This window comes from Phyllopteryx taeniolatus, chromosome 3 (genome assembly GCF_024500385.1).
Source record: "Phyllopteryx taeniolatus isolate TA_2022b chromosome 3, UOR_Ptae_1.2, whole genome shotgun sequence".
NCBI classification, from domain to species: domain Eukaryota; kingdom Metazoa; phylum Chordata; class Actinopteri; order Syngnathiformes; family Syngnathidae; genus Phyllopteryx; species Phyllopteryx taeniolatus.
In genome coordinates, this window is record NC_084504.1 from 26,177,286 (window position 1) to 26,199,715 (window position 22,430).

Genomic DNA, 22,430 nt, shown 5'->3' on the forward strand with positions numbered 1-22,430 from the left:
AAAAAAATCAGGTACTAAGTTCAATCACTTTAGTTCATAGGTGGTATAGTTCACAACCGCTGAGCCCATTTTTGTTTTCGTGTACTGTGCTACCGCGACTTGTACGTTTTTCAAGAAATACGATCCATCACCCGCTCGATCTTTTGTCTTGAGTTAAGAGCAAACATTGAAGCTACTAGCGCTAAACTACGTAATTTACGAAAGTCCCAATGCTAACACACAATGAACAATGCCATAAATGGGTTAATGGAACTAGCATCAATGTTGTGGTAGTTATAACCCATTAATCAACGGATATTTAAAAACAAATGGTCCTACAATGCATGTAGACAGACAAAATAGCAATATTCACAGCCATGACATCTTTATCCTCAGCGAAAAATGAAACATTTTACTGCAGCTTACTCAGTCACTTAGTTGTGAAACTCTTCTTATTCAAGCATGAAAATCATAATGCACAAACTGTTTAATTATTTATATTCTCGTCAATTATCTTGCTACTGTATGTTTTTATAAAGTACAATACTGTAGAGTGCTATTTTTCTTATTAAACAAAAATGTTGTTGGTGTTTTTTGTGGGGGTGGAACAGATTATTGGCCTTTCCATTCAGTTCAATGTGGAAAGATGTTTTGAGATACAAGTATTTTGAGTTACAAGCATGGCAGTGAGCGAATTAAACTCATAAATCAAGGCAGCATTATATTTGTTGCATGTTAGAGTGGACATTTTCACATTTTATAGCATGTATTTTGACATACTGCATGTGGACTGAAAAACAAAAACAAAAACGGTGTGCAAGTACTTTTGCCTTGCAATGCAGCAAATAGTTACAAGCGTATAACGTTACAAGTAAATCAGCTTGTTCCGCTTAGGGAACACCTAGAGAGACAAAATGGGATAACGGATGCACATGCACGCATGCTAACATTAGCTTCACACGCATGCTAACATTAGCTTCACATGCAGGTCATCGCTGTGTGTGTGTGTGTGTGTGTGTGTGTCTGTCGTGAGAGCTGTGAGAAAAAGGTCACGTCTGGTCGTAGTCAGGAGTCTCTCATATGCACTGGATCAGCCGCGGCAGAGGTCAGAGGGTAAGGGGTCGAGCCCTTCCGAGCCAATCACAGGTCGGTGTCGGCCTGAGGGGCTTTCTTTCTTTCTTTCTTTCTTTCTTTTTTTTTTTTTTTTTTACACACCAAATGCTTACGGGATAAGTGGAACATGGCTCGCCTTTTTTTACAACCCACATATGCACCAGTGATGACCTGTTGACTTTTACCACGTCTGTTGTTTGTCACTTACCGGCCAGTATAATAGCCAAACCGTAAAAAAATAAAAAATAAAATATATATATATTTATATATATATATATATATAAATATATAACTAAGAGATTAATCTGCAATAATAAGTCTTTTTCTAAGAATAAAGGATAATATTACAAGAATAAAGTTGTAATTTTCTTAGAAAAAAAGGATAGTATCCCAACACTAAATTTATATATTTTAAAGAGAAAAGTAGTATTCTTACAATATTAAAATCATTTGAAAAAAATGCGTAGACTTACAAGATTAAAATTTCCATTTAAAAAAGCGATAATATTACAAGAATAAAGTTAGATATTTTCCAAAAGAAAATTCACTTGCAATAATAACTTGTAATTTTACTAGAAAAAAATATTTTTCAAAGAAAAAGGAGTAATTTTACAAGAACTAAATCTTTTTTTCCCGTGAGTAATAAAAAGTAGCAATATTATGAAAAAGTGGTAATTTTATAATAATGAAACAAAGTTGTTTTTTTAACTGTGCATAAAACAAAAGATTTTCAGGAAAAAAATAACCATATTATGAGAATAAAGTTGTATTTTTTTAAAGAAAAAAATAGTAAAGAGGTAATTTTACAAGAATACATTTTGAGAAACGTTTTAATTGTTCTCAAAAAATCAGATTCTTCAAAAAAGACAAACATATTTTTGAGAAAACGTAGTAATATTATAAGAAAAAAGAAAAATAGTACCAATGTAATGAGAAAAAGGTAAGAATTATATTTATTCTGAGAAAAAAAGGGCTAAATGCGGATAAAAGTGTTTTTTTTCCAAGTTAAATTTTAATTCGAAAAAGGGGTTATACTACAGGCACAAAAGTTATAATTTCATGAGATAAAAAAAAGGTTGATTTGTTATTGGGAATAAAATGCTAGAAGAAGGGGGTAAATTTTACTTTTTAAATGTTACTATAAAAAAAGACCAATATTACAAGGAAAAATGTTTAAAATGTTACTTAAATTTCCCGCACAGACAATAAAGCTTTTCGGATAGTGACAGTTTGACCTTGGAACAGATTAATGTTCATTATTTTCCAATGGAGGGGTGAAGGAAATGTTTTCTCTTCCACCTCGTAGTTGAGGATGCTGCTCTTCTCCCAAGGGACCCTGACAATTTGATTTAGGGAAGGGAATTCGTACCAATGTAGATTAACCGTTTGAACAGGGGGAAAAAAGATATAAATATAGGAGTGATGATTCGTTTTGACACTTATTAGTAAGGTTTTAAGAAAGTCAGTATTTACTGTTAGTGTGTGCGTGCGTGTGTTTGAGCCACGTTACTTTGATTGACAGCTTCTCCCTGCCCGCCCTACTCCTCGCGCCTCCTGGAGAGGCTGCGCTCCCATTGGCCAGCAGCGGCGTAGCTCAACCCAGGTCAACCGCCACAAGGTGGGGCCAGCGTGAGACAAGGCGATTGGTCCGAGGCGCGGTCCACCCTCGCGAGTCCCACGTGGAGCGGCGCCTCGGATTGGCTGGCGAGGCCCCTCGGTGGGCCGTCCTCCAGTTTCAGTTAGCTTGGAGCGTGAAACCGCGTGAGAAAGTTGCCATTGAAGGGGGAACTACAGCCGGACGGCGGACGGCGGACGATTGCTCCGGCCGCCGCCGCTTTGGAAGTAGTTGCTATCCAAACCAACATCGTATTTCTTTTTTTTTTTTTGCTGTTATGTATCCACCATAAGTAAGCGGGAGGTAAATATATCAAAATTAACAATTTGGCGGACGGCTCGTGAGTCAAGTGGAGGCTCTTCAGAGCAATTAACTCGGCGAGGATTTTGTTACTGACGGATACTTTTTTTTCCTCCTTCCTTTCTTCTTTCACTCGGAATACACAGGAGCAAACCTCACAAAGCAACAACAAAAAGCGCGGTGACTACCCAGGGCTTTTCCGTTGCTCAGCTGGTTCTTAACGAGCCGCTCGCTTCCCCCCGTGCTTTTCTGCCTCATTTGCTGCCCCTCCGGCCGCTGGAGGGTAAGGGGGGCGGCTGGAAACGCCCGGAAGAGAAGCGTGTTACACGGCTTGCTTGGCTCCCAAGTGTCGGTCCTTCGGCGGAAAGGACGACGGATGGCTTGGTGAACCGGAGCACCGCCTCGGCAGCACCGACCTCAAGCCCCCCCACCACCTTCCTCCGAGTTTGGTGCCTCTCAAGGTGGGGGCATCGTGACGGAAGCGGGAGGACACCCCCCCTCCTCGTCCGGAGATAACAATGTTCCCCCAGGGGCGACACCCGGTAAGACCCCTATAACCCCCCCTTTGTGGCTTTTGCTGTTCATCACCTGCCTGTAACATCCTGACATAGATAGATGGCAGCAAGCATATTTCATTGACTACTAAATTGCTTTTAGACATGGCAACAGCCATATTTAATTGACTGCGAATCCTCACTTACGAATACATATATTTGGCAACAAGCGTTTTTCATTGACTACTACTGCTAACTTGCTAATACAAATAGCAACAACCACATTTCATTGACTGCTAATGCTAATTTGCCAATGTAAATAGACACAACCACAATCAATTCATTGCTAATGCAAAACTGCTAAAATTACTTGCTCAGATTAATAACCACACAGTATTTCAATGTCTGCTAATGCTAAATTGCTCATACAAATAGCAACCATATTAATTGCTGCTAATGCTGAATTGCTAATACAAAAAAAAAAAACATTTGCTCACTACCAATGCTAAGTTATTACTACAAATAGCAACAATCACATACATATAACTGGCAATATCCATATTTTATTGACTACTAAGGCTTAATTGCTAATACACTTAGCCAGATTGTAACAGCCACATTTTATTGACTGCTAATGAACAGTTGCTAATACAAATAGCCACAACTGCATTTAATTGACTGCCAATGCCAAACTGCTAATACAAATAGATGGACTGGACTAGTCATTTCCTTTTGACCACTCATGCTAAATTGCTAATACAAATGGATATCAAAAACCATATTTCATTGACTGCTAATGCTAATACAACTATAGAGGGATACCAACAATCACATTTCATTGAATACTAATGCTAAGTTTGTTGATAATACAGATACCCACAATGCATTGTCATCAAAGTCATGGGGGGGGCATACAAAATTGATGAAAAAGACACTATTATATATTGTGGTCACTTGTTTTGAAGCTGTTCCTCTGAGGTTTTATTTGTCTTTAGAATTGCACGGCGGACCGCATCAATTGCTCTCGCGGGCCGTTTATGGCCCACGTGACTCAGGTTTGTCACCTTTGCCTTAGCGTTCAAAACAAAATGGTTATGAGTGTGAGTCTGGAATGGATCCCATGCACATTGAGGTCCGCAGCATGGGGTTAATAATAATATGTTTGTGTGTGTTTGTATTAGACTCCCCACCAGGCTCCGGGTCAGCCCTTTAAATTTACCATCCCAGAATCCCTGGACCGCATCAAGGAGGAATTCCAGTTCCTGCAGGCCCAATACCACAGGTACATAACACTTTATTTAAAAAAAAAAAAAAAAAAAAAAAGAAATCGGTAAATGTCTCACTGTCATCTGTAACATCTAAACCAGGGTTAGGCAAAGCTTTATGTTCAAGGGCGCCATTTGTTTTTTAAGTCAGACAAACAAGTCAGGTCATTTGTAGACCAGGTAAATAAAAAGTACATTTAAATGTGTTTATAACAATAATAAAGGTGAAAGTAGTAATAATAATAATAATAATAATATCCCTGCGACCCGACCTCAGATAGACTGAAAATGATGGATGGAGAAAAATGTTAAGTGTATGTTTAATAAATGTTTATTTTTATAATAAAATACAAATTCATGCTCATTTTAAAATGGTATTCATAAATAATTTAATTATAAATAATGAACCAAATATTTGATTACAAATGTCGACTATCTATGTAAAATACTGTAGTTTATTTTAATGATAATAATTCATGAACATTTTTAAACAGTATTATTTATAATTAATTCCATGGTAATTACTCAACCAGTTATTTGATTAAATTTAACTTGATTATTTACAATAAATGAGATGAATGAGTTACAAAAAAATCAGTAAAAATGAATATATTGTAATTGGGTGGTAGGGTGGGCGACTGGTTAGCACATCTGCCTCGCAGTTCCGAGGACCCGGATTCAAATCCGGCCTCGCCTGTGTGGATTTTGCATGTTATTCCCGTCCCTGCGTGGGTTTTCTCAGGGCACTCCGGTTTCCTCCCACATCCCCAAAACATGCATGGTAGGTTGATTGAAGACTCTAAATTGTCCCTAGGTATGAATGTAAGTGCGAATGGTTGTTTGTTTATATGTGCCCTGCGATTGGCTGGCTGGAACCAGTTCAGGGTGTACCCCGCCTCCTGCCCGCAGTTAGCCAGGATAGGCTCCAGCATACCCACGACCCTATTGAGGATAAGCAGTGTAGAAAATGGTATTGTAATTAACCAATGTTTGTGAAAAAGCTGCTAAATTCATGCAACAAAGAATACAGAACTCTTGATATCGTAAATGCTCGGTGTGTGGGATAAAGAAATGGCCCGCGGGTCATACTTTGGCCACCCTTTGTCTCAATGCAATTCCCCTCCAGCCGCAGTCACCCCTGTTAGCATAACAAACTGGCCTCAGACTCACCCATAAACACGGATCAGGTTCATGAGAGCGTGTGGCACACTCAGCTATCCGGGCTGTTTTTGTTTTAATTTTATTTATTTATTTTTTTCTCCCCTGACACTGCGGTAGGTCCGAGTTGCGGTGATGGCTGGCGTGTGGGCTTTTGTAAATCACTCCTTATTTTCCTCCGGTGACATGTGTGTCTCTTTTGCGTTAATGTATTTGTGCTAGGGTGGTTTCCAAAGGTGAGCTGCGCTTATGTGCAAACGCATACAAACAGCCTACAAGCAAATACACCACTGTTGTCACAGCTCAACAGGACGAGTCATGTTCTCTGTTTCAACAGAAGATGTAGGGTTTCTCCGGCGACTTGCGGGCGCTTTAATCAGGGAGTAAACAAACAAAAAAAAAGCGAGATTAGACGTTCGCATTCTTTGCTCATCTTATTATCTACTGTCAGGGAAAACCGCCAGAGAAACCGCAAATTGCTCGATTGTTTTGCGAGGACTTCTTTTTAATCCAACAGAGGGATTGTGAGACTTCAGACACAATCCGCGCATCTGTAAATGTTAAAAATAGACAATTATACAGTGCAACCTCCAAGGTCGAACACTTTCTGTTCCATAACGGCTGTTGAATTCCAAGTTTAAAAAAAAAAAAATCCCGTAGGAAATAACACACAGTTAAGGGAATTAAGTCTCAAACCGTCTTGACTAACTGTACGGAGGGTCTTCGGTGTACAACGGTACCGACATGCGACATTTCATCATTACATATGGCGTGCGATGAACTAGTTTGCACTGCGACGTGAAAACTTGCCTTGTTGCGTGAACTGACAAAGCCTGCATGGATGAGAGGCCAACAGTCCAGTTGCGATCGATTCAATGCCCTGAAAATGAAATGACCTGGATGCATGAGAATATTCACAGGTACAACGTGAAAACATGTCATCAAGGCATGCTTGGTTACCGTTTTTCATTTGAATGTTTTATATTCATGGCCTTGAAATGTTTTCCATACAAATATTTACGCTAATCATGATTTTACTATTGCTTTAGCATAGATTGGTGATTGACTACAGCGTATTATGAATGACATGCAAATTTGGGTTGCATAATGACAAAAACTAGGCCAAAAAAAAAGACAAATGACAAAACTTTCACAATTTGAAAAAAAAACGGGTAATAAACCTGACGAAATTACAAAAATATATTATAAAGGCAAGAATACTGACAAACATGGCAAAAATCTGTCTTTTTAATACAAATATTTAATGTAGTTATGACTTTGGTGTAGGTTAGTGATAGGCTATGGCGGTTTCAGACTTGCTTATAAATGTGTGTTACGTGGCTGCCATAGGATCAGAACTCTGTAAACTAAGGATCTTGTGAATTTACAGGAAAAATGTGATGCTTTTTTTGACACTTATTCTAAGTATGGTGCCCCCAAAGGGTCAAAACTAGCCTTATGGAATGCTACACGTCTATGGGTTAGGGGGCGCAAATACTTGAAATCCTTTGAAGTTGCCTGACAGACACGTAACAATGTGATTGCGCCATTAGCCAGTTTGCTTTCAGCTACTTGCGACTGTATTTACGTCCAGCCAAACAACTTTACTGGGTGATGATAAGTTCCATTTCTTGTTCTATGGTTTTCATGACACTTTTCCTCTTTGCCATACCTGGTGCCATTGTGTGGTGCCATTTATTAAAAAAAAAAAATAAAATAAAAAAAGACATTTTAAACACTGTGCACAATCCATTGGTTGCTGACTGAGCTGACGTCTCACTTGTAACATGATGATGGGCTGAACGCTAAGCTTTGAAGGCATATTTCCATAACAAGTTGGTTGAACATGGAGTTATACCACTATTCCGGCATTTGACTTGGGAGGTTTAGACTGTGTTAAAAACAGAGCTACATTTTGCACGTTAATCCTGTTGTAAGAATCCCAAGGCGCCTTTCATTGTGACAACTTGTAAGTTTTGTGCGTTTCAGTCTTAAACTGGAGTGTGAGAAGCTGGCCGGTGAAAAGACGGAGATGCAGAGACACTATGTCATGGTGAGATCCATTTACATTTTGTTGTCGTTGTTGTTGTTGTTGTTCTCAAACATAAGTGCCATTGAGAAAAAATGATGTCCTCATCAGCCCTCTGTGTGTTCTGATCTGGCTGAACTTTCATCTCGCCTGAAGCGACGACTCTTTGTGTGCGTGTTCACACCAGAAGAACAGGAAGCCTATGCGATTATTATAAAAGGCTTTCTTGTCTAACTACTGGTTATTAAATGAGAGAGATCACAGATTATTTTTTTTGCACACTTCAAAACAATTCCCAGGTGTGTTAATAACATGTTTGTGGCATGCTTTAGCCAAAATATATACCGTTTTTTTCACGACCATAAGGCGCACCGTATTAAAAGGCGCAGTCTCAGTTACTGGGTCTATACCTGTATTTAACACATACATAAGGTGCACCGTATTATTGGGCGCAGGCATGGTCAAACATACGCTAGCTTAAAACATACGGTAGCATGCATGCACGCTAAAACAATGTTTTTAAAAAGTCAGCGGGAGCAAAACTGAGTTTGGTTGTACTTTATTGAAGTATTTAACAATGTACTCATGTTATTTTTTGATCAGTCGTCATCCACAAATCCATCAAAGTCCTCATCTTCTGTATCCGAAATGAACAGCTGGGCAAGTTCTCCATCAAACACGCCAGGTTCCCTCTCGTCATTGTTGGATTCGGTCTCGTTGCCGTGCGGCTCCTCAGAAATGATGCAAGCATACACGTTAGCCCAAGCATCCACAATCCATTCACAAATTGTGGCGTAACTCGCCCGCCACTGCCTCCCAGTCTTACTAAAGCTGTGTTCGCCATCTGTCATCCGTCGCTCCCACGCCGCTCGCAACTTCACTTTGAACGCCCTGATTACACCGATGTCCAGCGGTTGGAGTTCCTTCGTCAAGCCTCCCGGAATGATGGCAAGCTCCGAGTTATTGCACTCAGTCGAATGGTGACTGTAGAGACGCTTCTCCCGGCTGTTCTTTGCTAATTAATCCATTGCTCGGGTTGGTCTTCCAACTCGGGCCACCTCGTCTTGTTTCCGCGGAAACTCAGCTTCCTCTTCTTGACTTGGCGAAGCTCGTCTTCCTGCTTCCTCCACTTGCGAACCACGCATTCGTTGAGCTTGAATTCTCTCGCGGCTGCTCGATTCCCATGTTCCTCCGCGTAACTGATAGCTTGCAGTTTAAACTGTGCTTCGTAAGCGTGTCTCTTCGTAGGTGCAATTTCTGGGGGTCCTTAGCCAAACGGATGTTGTTTTGCACAATGCACATGCTATATACCTACTGGGGGCGTGCCTTTAGCGTCCTCCTTCCCGCGCACCCTTCCCCCTTTAACGTCCGCATGCTGTCCTCAGTCACGTCCGCCTTTCCTCTATATAAGCAGCATGTCGGCAGGAAATGCTCCCAGTCAGTCAAGCGGAGCGCTCGTCAAAGTCACACAAAAACATTTACAGATTTTGGAACTCTGTGCACACATAAGCCGTGCCGCATTATAAGGCGCCCCGTCCATTTTGGAGAAAATTTAAGACTTTTAAGTGCGCCTTATGGTCGTGAAAATAATATTATATATAATAAATATATTTGTTTCCCCTCTTATGGCTATGATGTTAGTTTTTCAGGCAGTGTAAGTACTGCAGCTGGGCAGATTTTCAGAAACAGACAGAGAAAAATTTCATTTTTTAATTTATTTTTTTCCCCAATACTTGATGGGTGGCCAGGCACTCCAGAGACTATTGATATCGAAACAATAAAATGTCAATTTCCATAAGTTGGTTCCCCTTTAAGTTACAATCCTTTTCGCGTAAATGGCCTCTCAACCTGCATGGCCGTGTTTTTCACGTTCACAGATCAGTTTTTAGCAGGAAACAGTGATACTGTCGTTACCAAAAACCTTTCAGGCACCAAAGCAACACAGATTTGATCCGTTTCCACTTCAGATGTGTAAACAGCCTCTGCGTCCATGTTTGCCTGAGAGTTTCTCATCAGTCCTGAGTCCTTTACTGGATAGAAAGTAACAATTGGATCTGCTGTATTTAGCCAGTGCTTCCACTTAGGTTCAGATTTAGAATGGCAAACTCTGATCTGGGTTGTGTTTTCACATGGGTTGTGTTCCTGGGAAGCAGTGTGACACAGTAAACAAACAATGGAGGACATACGGTGTTTTGTCTAAAGCAACGGCTTAGTTGGGAAAAGGAAATGTTTGTTTTCTACCCGTCCAATTACAAAAAACACTTTTACAACTTGAACTGTAATTGCATTACAAGTAACGAGAGGCTCATTGGTGGCGTAATATAACCAGTGCGCTTTCTGTCCTTTGCAGTACTACGAGATGTCTTACGGCCTCAACATCGAAATGCACAAACAGGTATGGTATTTTGTGTTTGTGTATGTGCGCTCCTTACCGGTTACCTTGTATGTTTATGTGCCTGTGTGTGTCTGCACGCAGGCGTGTTTATCCGTGATCGATGGAGCTCTGTCTCCAATTCCCCGGTTAGGGTCGGCCGGCTGAGCCCGGAGGCAGGATGAATGGCTCTGTAGATTGATTGGAGCTGTCTAGGGGAGCGGCCTGCTTTATTACATTAGAAGGGAGGGGCTGTGGGAAGGAAGGGGTGTGGGGTGGGGGCGTGGGGCAGAAATCGATCATCAGCCGAGTTAGAGAACCCAACCTCCACTTTTTGCAGGCAAAGAAGTGTGCTTTGACGCAAACCTTGGGAAGGCTGATGTGCCAAATGGGCCCCTTGCGGACGTTTGTTCCGCCAAAAAAGCTGAGAAACAAAAGGCTTAATGGTGAAGTACGCAGACGCAATCATGAGGAGAGGGACGTTTGCGCACACACGGTTCCCCAACGGAGTGTTGCGAAGCTCGCAGCGTTTAGCAGTAATTACCCAAGCTATCGATCAGTCAGGCCTGAGGAAATTGGAGGCGGATTGGCCAGGGCTGCTTCACTGAAGATTCTCACCTTCCTCTTGTCTTCTCCTCCCTGTTCCTTATCCTCCTCGAGGGCTTTTCTTCGGTTTTGCACCTCAACTTCTCGCCATTCTTTGGTGAGCCCTTCTACATCCCCCACCACACACACTAGCACACACAAACCTCCTTTCTTGCCGGCTCCGCTTTCATTTCATGTCCATGTGAAGTTCTGTTCCTTCTTTTTGACGAAGGAAGATGCATTTCTTCCTATCATACACACACACGTGCACACGCACACACTGCTCCAGGGGAGGTCATTAGCTTGGGGTTTTAGTTGTCAGAGCAACAAGCTTCTGTAGGCGTGCGGCGTGGGGGATACAGTCAAACAAACTACCCCCTGCTGAGACGTGTGTGTGTGTGTGTGTGTGTGTGTTGATGCTGTATCATTCCAATTAAATGTGTGTGTGTGTGTGTAACCGGATGTCTGTTCCTCGTTAGGGTAGTATGGTGCCCCGCCGGTCGAACTTCAAAACATAATTCCTCATTGAGATCGGTTGGAGATTAAATAATTTTGTTCCAATTAGAGCAGCACGGCGAACTAGTGGTTGGCATGTCTGCCTAACAGTCAAGAAGGCCCGGGTCTAAATCTCAGTTCGGACCCTCTTACGTGGAGTTTGGCATGTTCTCCCTGTGCTTGTGTGTGCTTTTTCCAGGTACTCCGGCTTCCTCCCACACCCCAAAAACAAGTTAATTGACGACTCTAAATTGTCTATGGGTTTTTATGTGAGTGTGAATCGTTATTTGCCTCTAGCCCAAAGTCAGCTGGTGTGGACAAGCATTTTAGGAATTGGATGAATGAGTTTTCCAGTTGCAAACTTCCCTCTCTGGTCCTTCTTGGTAAACAGCACAAACAGACGGACTGAAATGCCTGGCAGCAGTTACTGAAGATCTCAATAAATTTCCTTTCTTTACAAAATATCTGTTCAATACCGGCTCCAGCTAGACTTCCTGTGACTATTAGAATCATGTGGTGCACATGTTTCGTCCTGCACAATATTGCTTTATATGAGGGAATGCAGGTAACCCGGTTTGTTTGATCCTCATTAAGTTAAGATGCCCTGATAGTCTTTAGTGAGACTATTCGCAGACGGCCTAATCTGGGGAGCCGTGATACGAGGCTAATTATAGGTCCGCAGTACGGGTTTCTGAGAATGGCCTTACAGGTATAGTCAGCCTAAAATTAGCGCTTTCTGAGCTTTGGAGACACGCCGCCAATTAGCCGTAAGACTGATTTACAGCATGCCGAGGTCAGCAGCTTGCAAGCTGTTCTCGGAGGCTGGGGGGGGGGGGGGGGGCTGTTGTTTATAGCCTCTATCACACAGAGAGCCTTCAAAATTGCTGCATCAGAACCCAAACAGGAGATCATACAGCTGCCTTTGCCTTCTACAGAGAACTGAGGGAAGGCCCTCCGGTCCCGCCATTACTGAATACCCTGCAATGCAGAAAAATAAGGCTTTCACATGCAGTGTAATCTGATATAACCCCGGACGTTAGAACTTGCCATGTCTAGTTTGCCCCCCGTTCTGTGTCGGTGCCATTTACTAAACATGGGTGGAAAAAAATACTTTCACAATATATTTTGTATGGGGCTTCTTTTCTCTGAAGGCAGACAAATGGAAAGGGTCTTCTAATAGTCCCTCCAAAGCCAGAAACTTGCAAGGCAAATATGTCCCCATGTTCCTTGGTGTTGGTGCCATTTATGCTAAGCAGTGATGCATAAAATCGGAGGGAAAAAGACAGCTTTTACATGCAGTTTAAAAGGGGTTCTTCATGCTAACTTGCCGGGTCAACTTTGCCTCCTCTATTCCTTGTCGGTGTTGTTTATACAGAACAGCGTTACTCTAAACTGCAGAAAAGGGAAGACTTAGCAATTCCCCTGTTCAAAACTTATTTAAACTGCTTTGTATACCCAGTGTAAATGCATAACAGGCTGGTATTTGCACCACCCAAGCAGCGTCATGTTGTCAATTGATGTCTGTTGATTGTTCCTGCTGCTAACCACATCAAGAAAGATTTGGCAAACAAGCCCGTAATCGTCTTTAATTTCCCATTAATTGTCAATTATTTACTTTAATCTAGCGTTAACATGACGTGGTTCAAAGTGACTCACCTGTATTCATCACCTCTGCCTCCTTTCTCACTTAATTACCTGATCCTGTTTGACTCATATTATTTGCCCCCCCCCCCCTCTCCCTCAACTCCCTTTTTCTTTTTTTTTTCTTTTTTATAAAGCTCCAGCTCAGTTTGCAGATAAATCATTTAGCGTAGTTCAGAGGTTGTCCTGAGAAGGCTCACACTTTATTTAGCTCACCCAAGTGCATAATTGGCTGAATGGTGGCGGGGTTAGGGCTTTGGTGAGCCGATATGCATGTCCTTGTGTTGTTATAACATCCAAATACGCTCCGAAAGGTGGAGGTGGCTATACATTTTTGTTTGTTTGTTTGTCGAAGTGGCAGCATGGTGAAAATAGTGGTCAGCCCATCCGCCTAACAGTCAAAAACATGCATGTTAGTTGAAGACACTAAATTGTTCATATGTGTCAATGTGAGTGTAAATGCTCTGACACGTAACAAATTACTTTTGCGCAGCGGCGTAAGAGGTCTGTGTGCAGCAGAAGAATTCCAGATCGGTGACTTTTGGTTTTTCATTTGATTTTATGACTTCATTCCTGCGTTAGCTCAGGTCTGTGAGTTCAGTGTGTTCCGACTTGCGTACAAATTCAGGTTACTGTATGTCACCACACGTCACCTTCGGAACGGAACGCCATCTTTAACTGTATTTGCCTCAATGTGCTGTCATCACTGCATATATGAACAACCAATGAAATGCGTTTTATGCGTTTGTTATGTCCTTTGTAAGTCCACTTAAACATGGTAAAAGTAGTGAAAAACATGCTAACCAGAGGTTACCCTGTTGCTGTTCCTTAGCCCTGTAGTATTATACTCATAGTCTCCTCTTTGCTGCATCAGCCCTTAGTCTCCTTATGAGCAGTCAGTAAATACAGATGTTTTTGGTATCCGTGTGTGCGTGTTTGTGTGTGTGTGTCTCTTTCTGAATTATGTGTTCACCGTGCCATGTATTTTGGAGTTTCCCGCAACTAAGGTGGTCGGGTTTTAGAACAGTGAGTCCTCTGTTTACTCTGGAGTTCTGTTCCTACGGTTGCAGCGTAACCTGAATTTGCACGAGGTTAAGCCGGAATCCAGTGTAGTGTACCATTAACCTATGTTAACTCAGTAATAAAGTCATGTATACAGGAAATATTTGTATTAAAAAAACACATGTAGGCTATAAATATAGACCATAAAACCAACAGCTTCTGTTCTCTCTTCACTATATGAACATTAACTGAAAACTAGTTCTTCGATTGGCTGACGAGTGTCAGTTAAAAATATCTACCAATAAGCTTGTATGGGCCGTAAAATCAGATTTGTCAAAATTACTGTGACATGTCAAAAAAAACTTACCCTAAAAAAACGCGACTTAGATATCGCAAATGGAACATTTGTGAGAAGAGCATTGTAGGCAGTAGAATAAGTCATCTACTTTAGTAATCACTTGTTTTATTTCCTGAATGTATTTGTTGTTAAAGATTTTAGATCTGTTTCAATAGCGCATTCCATGTTTTTTTTTTTTTTTTTTTTTCCAGAAAATTCCACAAAGTTTATCCTCAGTCTCTTCTCTGATGCATCGGCCCTTAAAGGCCTCTTTATACTCCAGCGGTCGCGCGGCCGACAACGCCCGCATTGCATCACGTGACTGACGAATTGCCGCGCACAGCACCTCTGCGTAGCGTGCCGCACACCCGACAAAAACAGTTGCTGCGCGTCGAACGCCGTGGAGATCATCTCTCGTGAGTGGTCCGTTTTAGTCACATGCTGTGATGACGTACCAGCGTGCCCATTGGTTCTACATACCATCTACGGCGCCGCCTTCTCGATCGATTTTGCAGCATAATTAAACGCATCATCTGATCATCTAGGTCCATTTGTTCTGTTGCGGTCGCCATTGTTGTTGCTTTGTTCCTTGTTACTGAAAGGAAAGTAAAAACGGCTACCGGAAATGGCAAAAATGAGAGGAAACTCCACCTTGTGGTGTCCTATCCAATACCAGCCGTAGCAACACCCCCGACTTGGAGGAGAACTGCAGCACTCTTTCAAAACAGCGCGCATGGGTTGCGCTCGAGTATAAAGGCAAACTACGCGTGGGACAGCCGCAGTGATGTCAGCTTGATCGCCGTCCGCACGAGTATAAAGAAGCCTCAAGGCTTATGCTGCAAAATCCATCGAGAAGGTGGCGACCTAGATGGTATGTGGAGCCCATAGGCACGCTGGTACGTCATCACAGCATGTGACTAAAACTGACCAATCACGAGAGATGATCTCCATGGGGTTCGACGCGCAGCAACTATTTTTGTCGGGTGCGCGGCAAGCTACGCAGAGGTGCTGCACGCGGCAATTCGTCATTCACGTGATGCAATGCGGCCGTTGGCGACCGCAGGAGTATAAAGAGGCCTTTAGTCTCCTCTCAAACAGCCAAATGCAGAGAAGAGAATACAGGAACGAGTGTCACTCTCATTCATTGCTATTTGTGTCATTTCTAAAAATGCGTTCAATCGGCAGTGGTTTTTAAGTTTCCCGTGACTATAGTGGTACTATTTTGGTACTGTGCAGTGGAAAAGGTGGCATGAACTTCCAAAGACCCTTAGTGTTACATGCAGCTTTTGTTTATGCGTCTAAAGGTACTTTCGTGTAGCAATGAGCCATCGCGGCGTGTCACAGCCCCAATGATTCCCTATTCACCCCGACCTCCTTCATATCTCTTTGATTGGATGACGTGTAACACGAGGCCGCTTATCAGATTCGACGCTGCTGAGGGGATATCTGCTTTCAGACGATTGTAGCCACCTCCGGGTGAAGGAGTGGGGGAAGAGGATCAGGGCGGATGTGTTGGCATGGATACTCGGGGCCCAGCAAATGAAGTTAGGAGCTGATGAGATTATGTTTAAGTGCTGTTAGCGAAAGGGGGACAAGTGCAGAATGGACGGAGGCAAGAATGAAAAAGAAAGCGAGAAACCCGAGCCCTCTCCCGATAATTGGAGAGAGAAGCTCTTGGGTTCGTATGCTTTCGCCACCTTGAATTTGCTACATGTCTTGGTATGGCTTCAGAAGGTTCAGAACTTTGTGCTTTTTCTCTCCTGCTGCAAAAACATCATTGGCTCTGTGCTTCAGATATCTTTTTTTTTTTTTTTTTTTTTTAAACATTTTTTTCATTTTTAAAATTTTTAAATTATTATTATTTTTTTTACATCAAATGGCAATTTAGGCCTAGCAGGAACCACAGTCAACGTAAACATTACTGTATCCAAAAATGCTGTGACATTGCACAGTGATTTAAGCGAACCCATCCATCGATTTTCTTTTCCTCACTAGGGTCGCGGGCTGCTGGAGCCTATCCCAGCTATCTTCGGGCGGGAGGCAGGGTACACCCAGAACCGGTCGCCAGCCAATAGCAGGGCACATAGAAACAAACAACCATTCGCACTCACATTCACACCTACGGGCAACTTAGAGTCTTCAATCAACCTACCACGCATGTTTTTGGAATGTGGGAGGAAACCGTAGTGTCCGGAGATAACCCACCCGGGCACGAGGAGAACATGCAAACTCCACACAGGCGGAAACCTGGTCCTCAGAACTGTGAGGCAGATGTGCTAACCAGTTTTACCTATTTCTATATTGCACAGTATATGTTTCTAATCACACAAGAATAAAAATAACATAAATATAACATTCTGTGACTGGAACGGATTAATTGCATTATCATTCATTTCAATGGGAAACATTACCTCAGTTTGCAAACATTTCTGTTTGAGAATGGGGTGACGGAACACATTAAATTTGTAACACCAGGTTCCACTGTATTCTCATTTCTTGAAATGGTTTCGTTAGCTGTTAGTTATTATCATCACATTTATAAAGATAATTAAAATGAAATCATGAAATATTTCTCTGTGTGTACTGTTACTATAGTGAATGTACACAATATAGGAGTTTCAATTTTGGGGAAATGAGGTACTGAAATAAAAGACATTCTCATTTATTTAGATTAGATATCTACAAAAACAGGCTTGCCCCTAATAGACCCCTGGCACTCTCTGCAGTTGAGTAACTAAATGACCCCAACCCCATGGGGAACTATCGTTAGAGTGATTTTTATTTGATTTTTTTTCCAGTAAAAATGCTTTTTAGTGACTTTGTATGTGGACAATAGACTAAAGGCCACAAACTACCAGTGTTTGATGTGGATGATTGCTGTCTTCCCTCATGTTGTCTTGCTTCATTATTGTTAGCAACATCTCCTGATTACGTAACTAGATTCTCGTTGCGCCTTTTGCTTTCCCACAGACCGAGATTGCCAAGAGACTCAACACCATCTGCGCGCAAGTCATCCCCTTCCTCTCGCAGGAGGTGAGCACACCTCCCCTGTCTCTCTACCTATGCCTACAAATCTGCTACAACGGTCCTTGGAAGTGAACATTGTGTTTGTGTGTGCATGTGTTGTGCAGCATCAGCAGCAGGTGGTCCAAGCAGTGGAGCGGGCCAAGCAGGTGACTATGGCCGAGCTCAATGCCGTCATTGGGGTACGGGGACTGCCTGGTCTTCCACCTACGGTGTGTATCTATCCTCTTGCTTACCTATGTACATCTGTCTTCATGTCTATAGTACCCCAGGTTAAATAAATCCTGTACATACTGTATTAAAAGTGTCATCAGGACTTGTGACGGGCATTTGACTATAGATCCGTAATTAATTCATCATTATTTTTAAAAGTCTCCCAATGTTCTGATTTCCTGTTCCTGCTGTATTGATTAGAAGAGTGCTTTAGGAAGCAATACTTAAAAAATATTATTCTAAAATGCCCAAGATATTTAATCTTCAAGACGTTATTGACCAACAATCTTAAAGACATTATTAATCAACAATCTCCCCACAATTCTAAGAACATAGTGGAAGAAAAAACAAGTAATGTACGGCAGGTGCGGTGTTTGTTGCTTGTGGGTGCAGCTGTAGCTTGCTGCAGGCCGCCCATTTGAGAATTCGACAGCAAAAGCAAAGAATATTTACATCACTAGTAACTTATTAGTGGTCTAAGTATTCTGTTCTTTTGGTGTCAAACACTTAAATGCAGGTATGACGTGTCCCGAAGTTTTGTCTGTTTTCTGGTGGCTGAGTGCGGCACAGGGGTGTCTGAGACAGTCCTCTTTTATGAGAGTGCTTTAACGGCCATAAAAATCCGAAATATTGAGACGATCCTTCTGATATTTTCAGAGGTTGAAGTGAACATAAGTAGAGATGTCCACATGCGTTTTAGAGACAATTGATGGCGGTTTTGTGACATTAGGTTACATTTAACTTTTGAATGAACGTCTGAATTGAATGTCGCCAACTGGTCTCCAGGCCAATGAGATTGTGAACGAATGCCAGCTTTTACAGGCAGTATAATAGGGAGGTCGAGTGTTTGAGGATGCTCAACTTGATTGTGGACCTTCTAAAGGAAGGGGTTTGGGGTTGACTTACAGGGAATTGGGGGAAAGGGACAGGTCGCCTGGGCTTTAGCTGAGCAAAGGTTGTCTTCTGAGAAATGGATGCAAGTGTTGGCTTGTTAGTTGGTGTGGACTGATAGGTGTTGTTAGAACAGAGATGATAGGTGAAGTGGGGGGGGGGGGGTGTAGAGTTAGATTAGGCAGTTGCTCTGAGTCTTAATTGCAGGATTTTAGTGTTTGTAAAAGGGGGGCTTGTTGGGTGGGTCATGGTGTTGCCCCCTTGCGCTCCCCTCTTCCCCTTCTTCTCTCATCTCCCACGCCAGCCTGTCATTCACCCCATTTGTGAGTTAAATGTGTGTAATGAAGCGTGTTGGCCCTGCCTCCACCATACCCCTTCCCCCACATACACACACACACACAGAGAGACACACATACGTGCATATGCTCACGCCAACATCTCATGACAAACTGCGCTCCGCCAATACTTCCCCTCCATTTGCTCCCATCAGGGGTCCTATTTGTTTTCTTGCGTCACTGTGTTTTTGCGTGCGTGTGTGTGTGTGTGTGTGTGTGTGTGTGTGTGTGTGTGTGTGTGTGTGAAAACAACAGGCGGAGAGGGGGGCACGAGGAGGAGGGAGTGTCAGATGTGTGCCTGCCTTGTTTATCAAGACTCGCTGTGTGTGTGGACGTTTGGCTGATCAAGTGTGACGTGTGTGTGCGCTTGTGTGGGTTTGTTTGGCAGTCCACTGCGTGCGTGCGTGTATGTGTGGATGGGAGTAGAGGCTAAAAACCATTTCGTTGTTTTGGACACAGAATGGAGGAGCGGTACAGCAGAGGTAGTCGTTTAGTCAATTAGGTGAGATAAAAGTCGGTTTGACCTTCAGCTCTCCTTCCACCCCTGCCGAGCCACCTCCTGTGTCGTCCCTGAATCACCCCCCCATCCCAAACCCTTTATATCCTTCCTCCTCCTGCTCCTGCTCCCCCCACCCCCTTCCCCGCGGCAAATCAGTGAGCTTGGATTCTCTCGGCTACTGTCTGAGGAGGCAATAATGATGTTTTGGAACACAAAGGAATTTCACGCTCAGACGAGCGTCTGATTTGGTGTGAAAGAGAGAGCGGCGCTGCCAGCCAAACTCTTCTCCTTCACTCCCCCCTGCCCACCATCACTCCCTCACAAGACCTGACAGTGTAAGCAGCAGCTGCGCCCACCCCCCTTCACCACCACCACCACCACCTTTTCCCTCCTCTATCATTCCTTCCTTGCCCCCACCACTTCCTCCATCTCAGAGACTCTGATCCCAGCTGTCAGTATTGTTTAGTGTTTGACCCCAGAGGGAGGAGGAGGAAGGGGGTTGACGGGGTAGGATGGGGGCAGGGGTAGAGGATGTGTTCACCTCCTTGTCAACTGCAGCAGCTTGTTGAGATGCTGTGAGTCCAGACGCAGAAGAAACAGTGCACTCTGTTCGTTTTTCTCCTTTTATTACATCACATATTTAACAAGTACACCAGCACTGTGTTGGTTAACGCTTCTGCCGTAGAGTTCTGAGGTTCGTGGTGTGCCACTTCCTGTGTGGAGTTTGCAAGTCTTTTTCTGTGTAAAAGGCACTTGCACGGAATGGGGTGATTCAGTCAGCTTGGCAATTTCCCACCTTTGGAAATCATATCAGAGCCTGTGTGAAGTATAACACCCCAACGCTCGCTTCTCTTGTCCTTTAGTGTTAAACACGACAAGTATTTAATATATCACACCAGATAATTATCTGACCGTCACTGTGTGAAATTTCCCACAGTTGAGGCAAGAACCTGCTTTAATAGGTTCTACGTAAAAGGTGAATGTCAGTTTCTGCTTGGTTGTGTCAGTTTTTTTTTTAATGTTAGTATCCCTGTGTAAAAGAGGCATTTGTTTTTCGGACAAGCAAAGACTCGTTTGATTACACCTTATGACGTAATGTTTTGAGCTGACGACTGACAAATTGTAACTTGACTTAACCAAATTGACTGCATGCAGATCAAAATCATGTGGCATAATTTCCTGTTGGTATATGAATTGTGCTGAATTCTGGTAGAGTATAAATGCAATGCTTCGACTTCCAAACAAAGTGCTATCGACAGCCTGGCATTCCAGCTACCGCGCTGAAACAAACTTAGCTGTTTTTAGCGCTCAATCACACAGACTATTTCCTCTTGAATTACCATTGGTCACTCTGTCTCTGTCTGTCTCTGCCAACAGCAGCATCTATCACACAACCACGGCAGCGCCCCTGTGCCCCTTACACCTCACCCCGCTGGCCTGCATCCCTCACAGCTTGGCGGTTCTGCCAGCCTGCTGGCGCTCTCTGGAGCACTCGGTGCCATGCCCCCCCATCTGGCAGGGAAAGACGGCGCTGATAAGAAGTCCCACTTGTCCGGGCCTGACTCGCACACCGGAGGACCTGAGCACTTGAGAGGTTTTGATTATTTCTCAATTTAACATGCAGACCACTCTGGATTATTTGGAAATGTGATTTTTTTCCCCATTGTTTTTATCATTATCTTGTTTGTTTTCTCTTTCTTTTTACTCCATGACATCACATTTTCTGCCATAACAGATCGGGAACCTGGCACCGTAAGTACCTTTACTCACAGTTCTTTAAAAAAAAAATCAATCAATCAATAAAAATAAAAAGGAAAAACATCCACAACCAATGTTATTACATAAATAATTTCCAAGGTTTCTTGTTTCTTCTGTCAAAATACACAAAGGATAAAAAATTACACTCACCTTAACATCCAATTGTCACACTCTCAACTACAGCTTTCGTTTTTTATGACGATGAAACCTTTTTTTTATGTATTATGTTTTATTTTGATTTTTTTTTAAAGTGACTAGCAACAAATCTAGCGACTTTTTGGGTTGTTATTGGGAAATTGTGGAGACTCTGAGACTCCCTCTAGAGCAGGAAATGTTCAATCCCCCGTGTCCAGACAGCAAATGAAATGTGCTTGCAATCCACCCCCATGAAGTGAGTACCCATAAAATTGTTATTGTATTTTCACTTCTGGAAGCAGCACTTCATCCCCAAGCTGCCGAAGTACACTTTTCAATTAGTGTAGCGGATCCACGCATGTGGCACATACAGGGAACACGAACTCTGTTAAGCACAAATGACCCCCCGCCTCCTTGTTGACAATTTCGCCGAACATTCGAGTATGTGCCGGTTATCAGAAGCGTCGTTATCTAATCTGTGCTAACACTGCTGCTTTGCTTACCTTATGGCTTTAACGTGATAGTGCTTCGGTGGAGTCCAGCCGCCATTTGTAAATAGCGTGCCATGGGCGGAGAAATTCAGTTTGGGGGCGTGTTGTTATGTAAATTTGACAAAGTTCTGAAGATCTTGCTCACACATGTTTTCAGAAAAAGGCAGCTCACAAAAATATTTATTTGGTTGTTTAATTTTACATTTGATGGGTGGGAGGGACTCCAGAGATCCAACTATTTACAAAGATTTCAATATGGTCCCTTTCCAAGTCAAAACAGGAACTTTCTAGCACTCTAGCTGGAGTGCACCTGTTGCTTTGCAAGGTTTTGACTTTCTCCTCCCCATTTTTTTCTACTCGTGGGATCAATGAAGCTTGCCTCACCGTGACATTAAGCATGCCAATGCCTCGTAATTGTTTTAACCGTGCGTTCACACCTAGATGGCGTCTGTGGCTAAGCTTGACAGACAACGTGTGTGTGTGTGTGTGTGTGTGCGTCCGTGTGTGTGTGTACACGTGTGAGTGTTTATGTGTTCTCTTGGGGAAAGGACGGGGAGCTTTGGTTGCCTGCTTAGTTCTGCCCTATAACCGCTCTGAACTCCTTTCTCTGCCAAATGAGCCTTTTAGCACGCTCGCTCTCTCGTACACACACGCACGCACGCACACACACACTCCTCCAGCCCAGCCTAGCCTGCATTGT

General features: G+C 42.9%; 1 protein-coding gene across 2 annotated transcripts in view; it reads left to right on the top strand.

The window, feature by feature from the left end:
* The first annotated feature begins 2,859 nt into the window (after positions 1–2,859).
* LOC133475290 (transducin-like enhancer protein 1) overlaps positions 2,860–22,430 on the top strand; it is a 31,377-nt gene continuing 11,806 nt past the window's right edge. The window contains exons 1-9 of one of the 2 annotated variants that reach the window (XM_061767917.1): positions 2,860–3,549; positions 4,497–4,556; positions 4,683–4,783; positions 7,914–7,977; positions 10,304–10,348; positions 17,355–17,417; positions 17,516–17,620; positions 20,724–20,940; positions 21,082–21,098. In XM_061767917.1, the coding sequence (XP_061623901.1) occupies positions 3,526–3,549; positions 4,497–4,556; positions 4,683–4,783; positions 7,914–7,977; positions 10,304–10,348; positions 17,355–17,417; positions 17,516–17,620; positions 20,724–20,940; positions 21,082–21,098 (696 nt within the window). In that variant the 5' untranslated portion in view covers positions 2,860–3,525. The remainder of the gene's footprint in view (positions 3,550–4,496; positions 4,557–4,682; positions 4,784–7,913; positions 7,978–10,303; positions 10,349–17,354; positions 17,418–17,515; positions 17,621–20,723; positions 20,941–21,081; positions 21,099–22,430) is intronic. The other variant, XM_061767918.1, reaches the window with a different exon arrangement.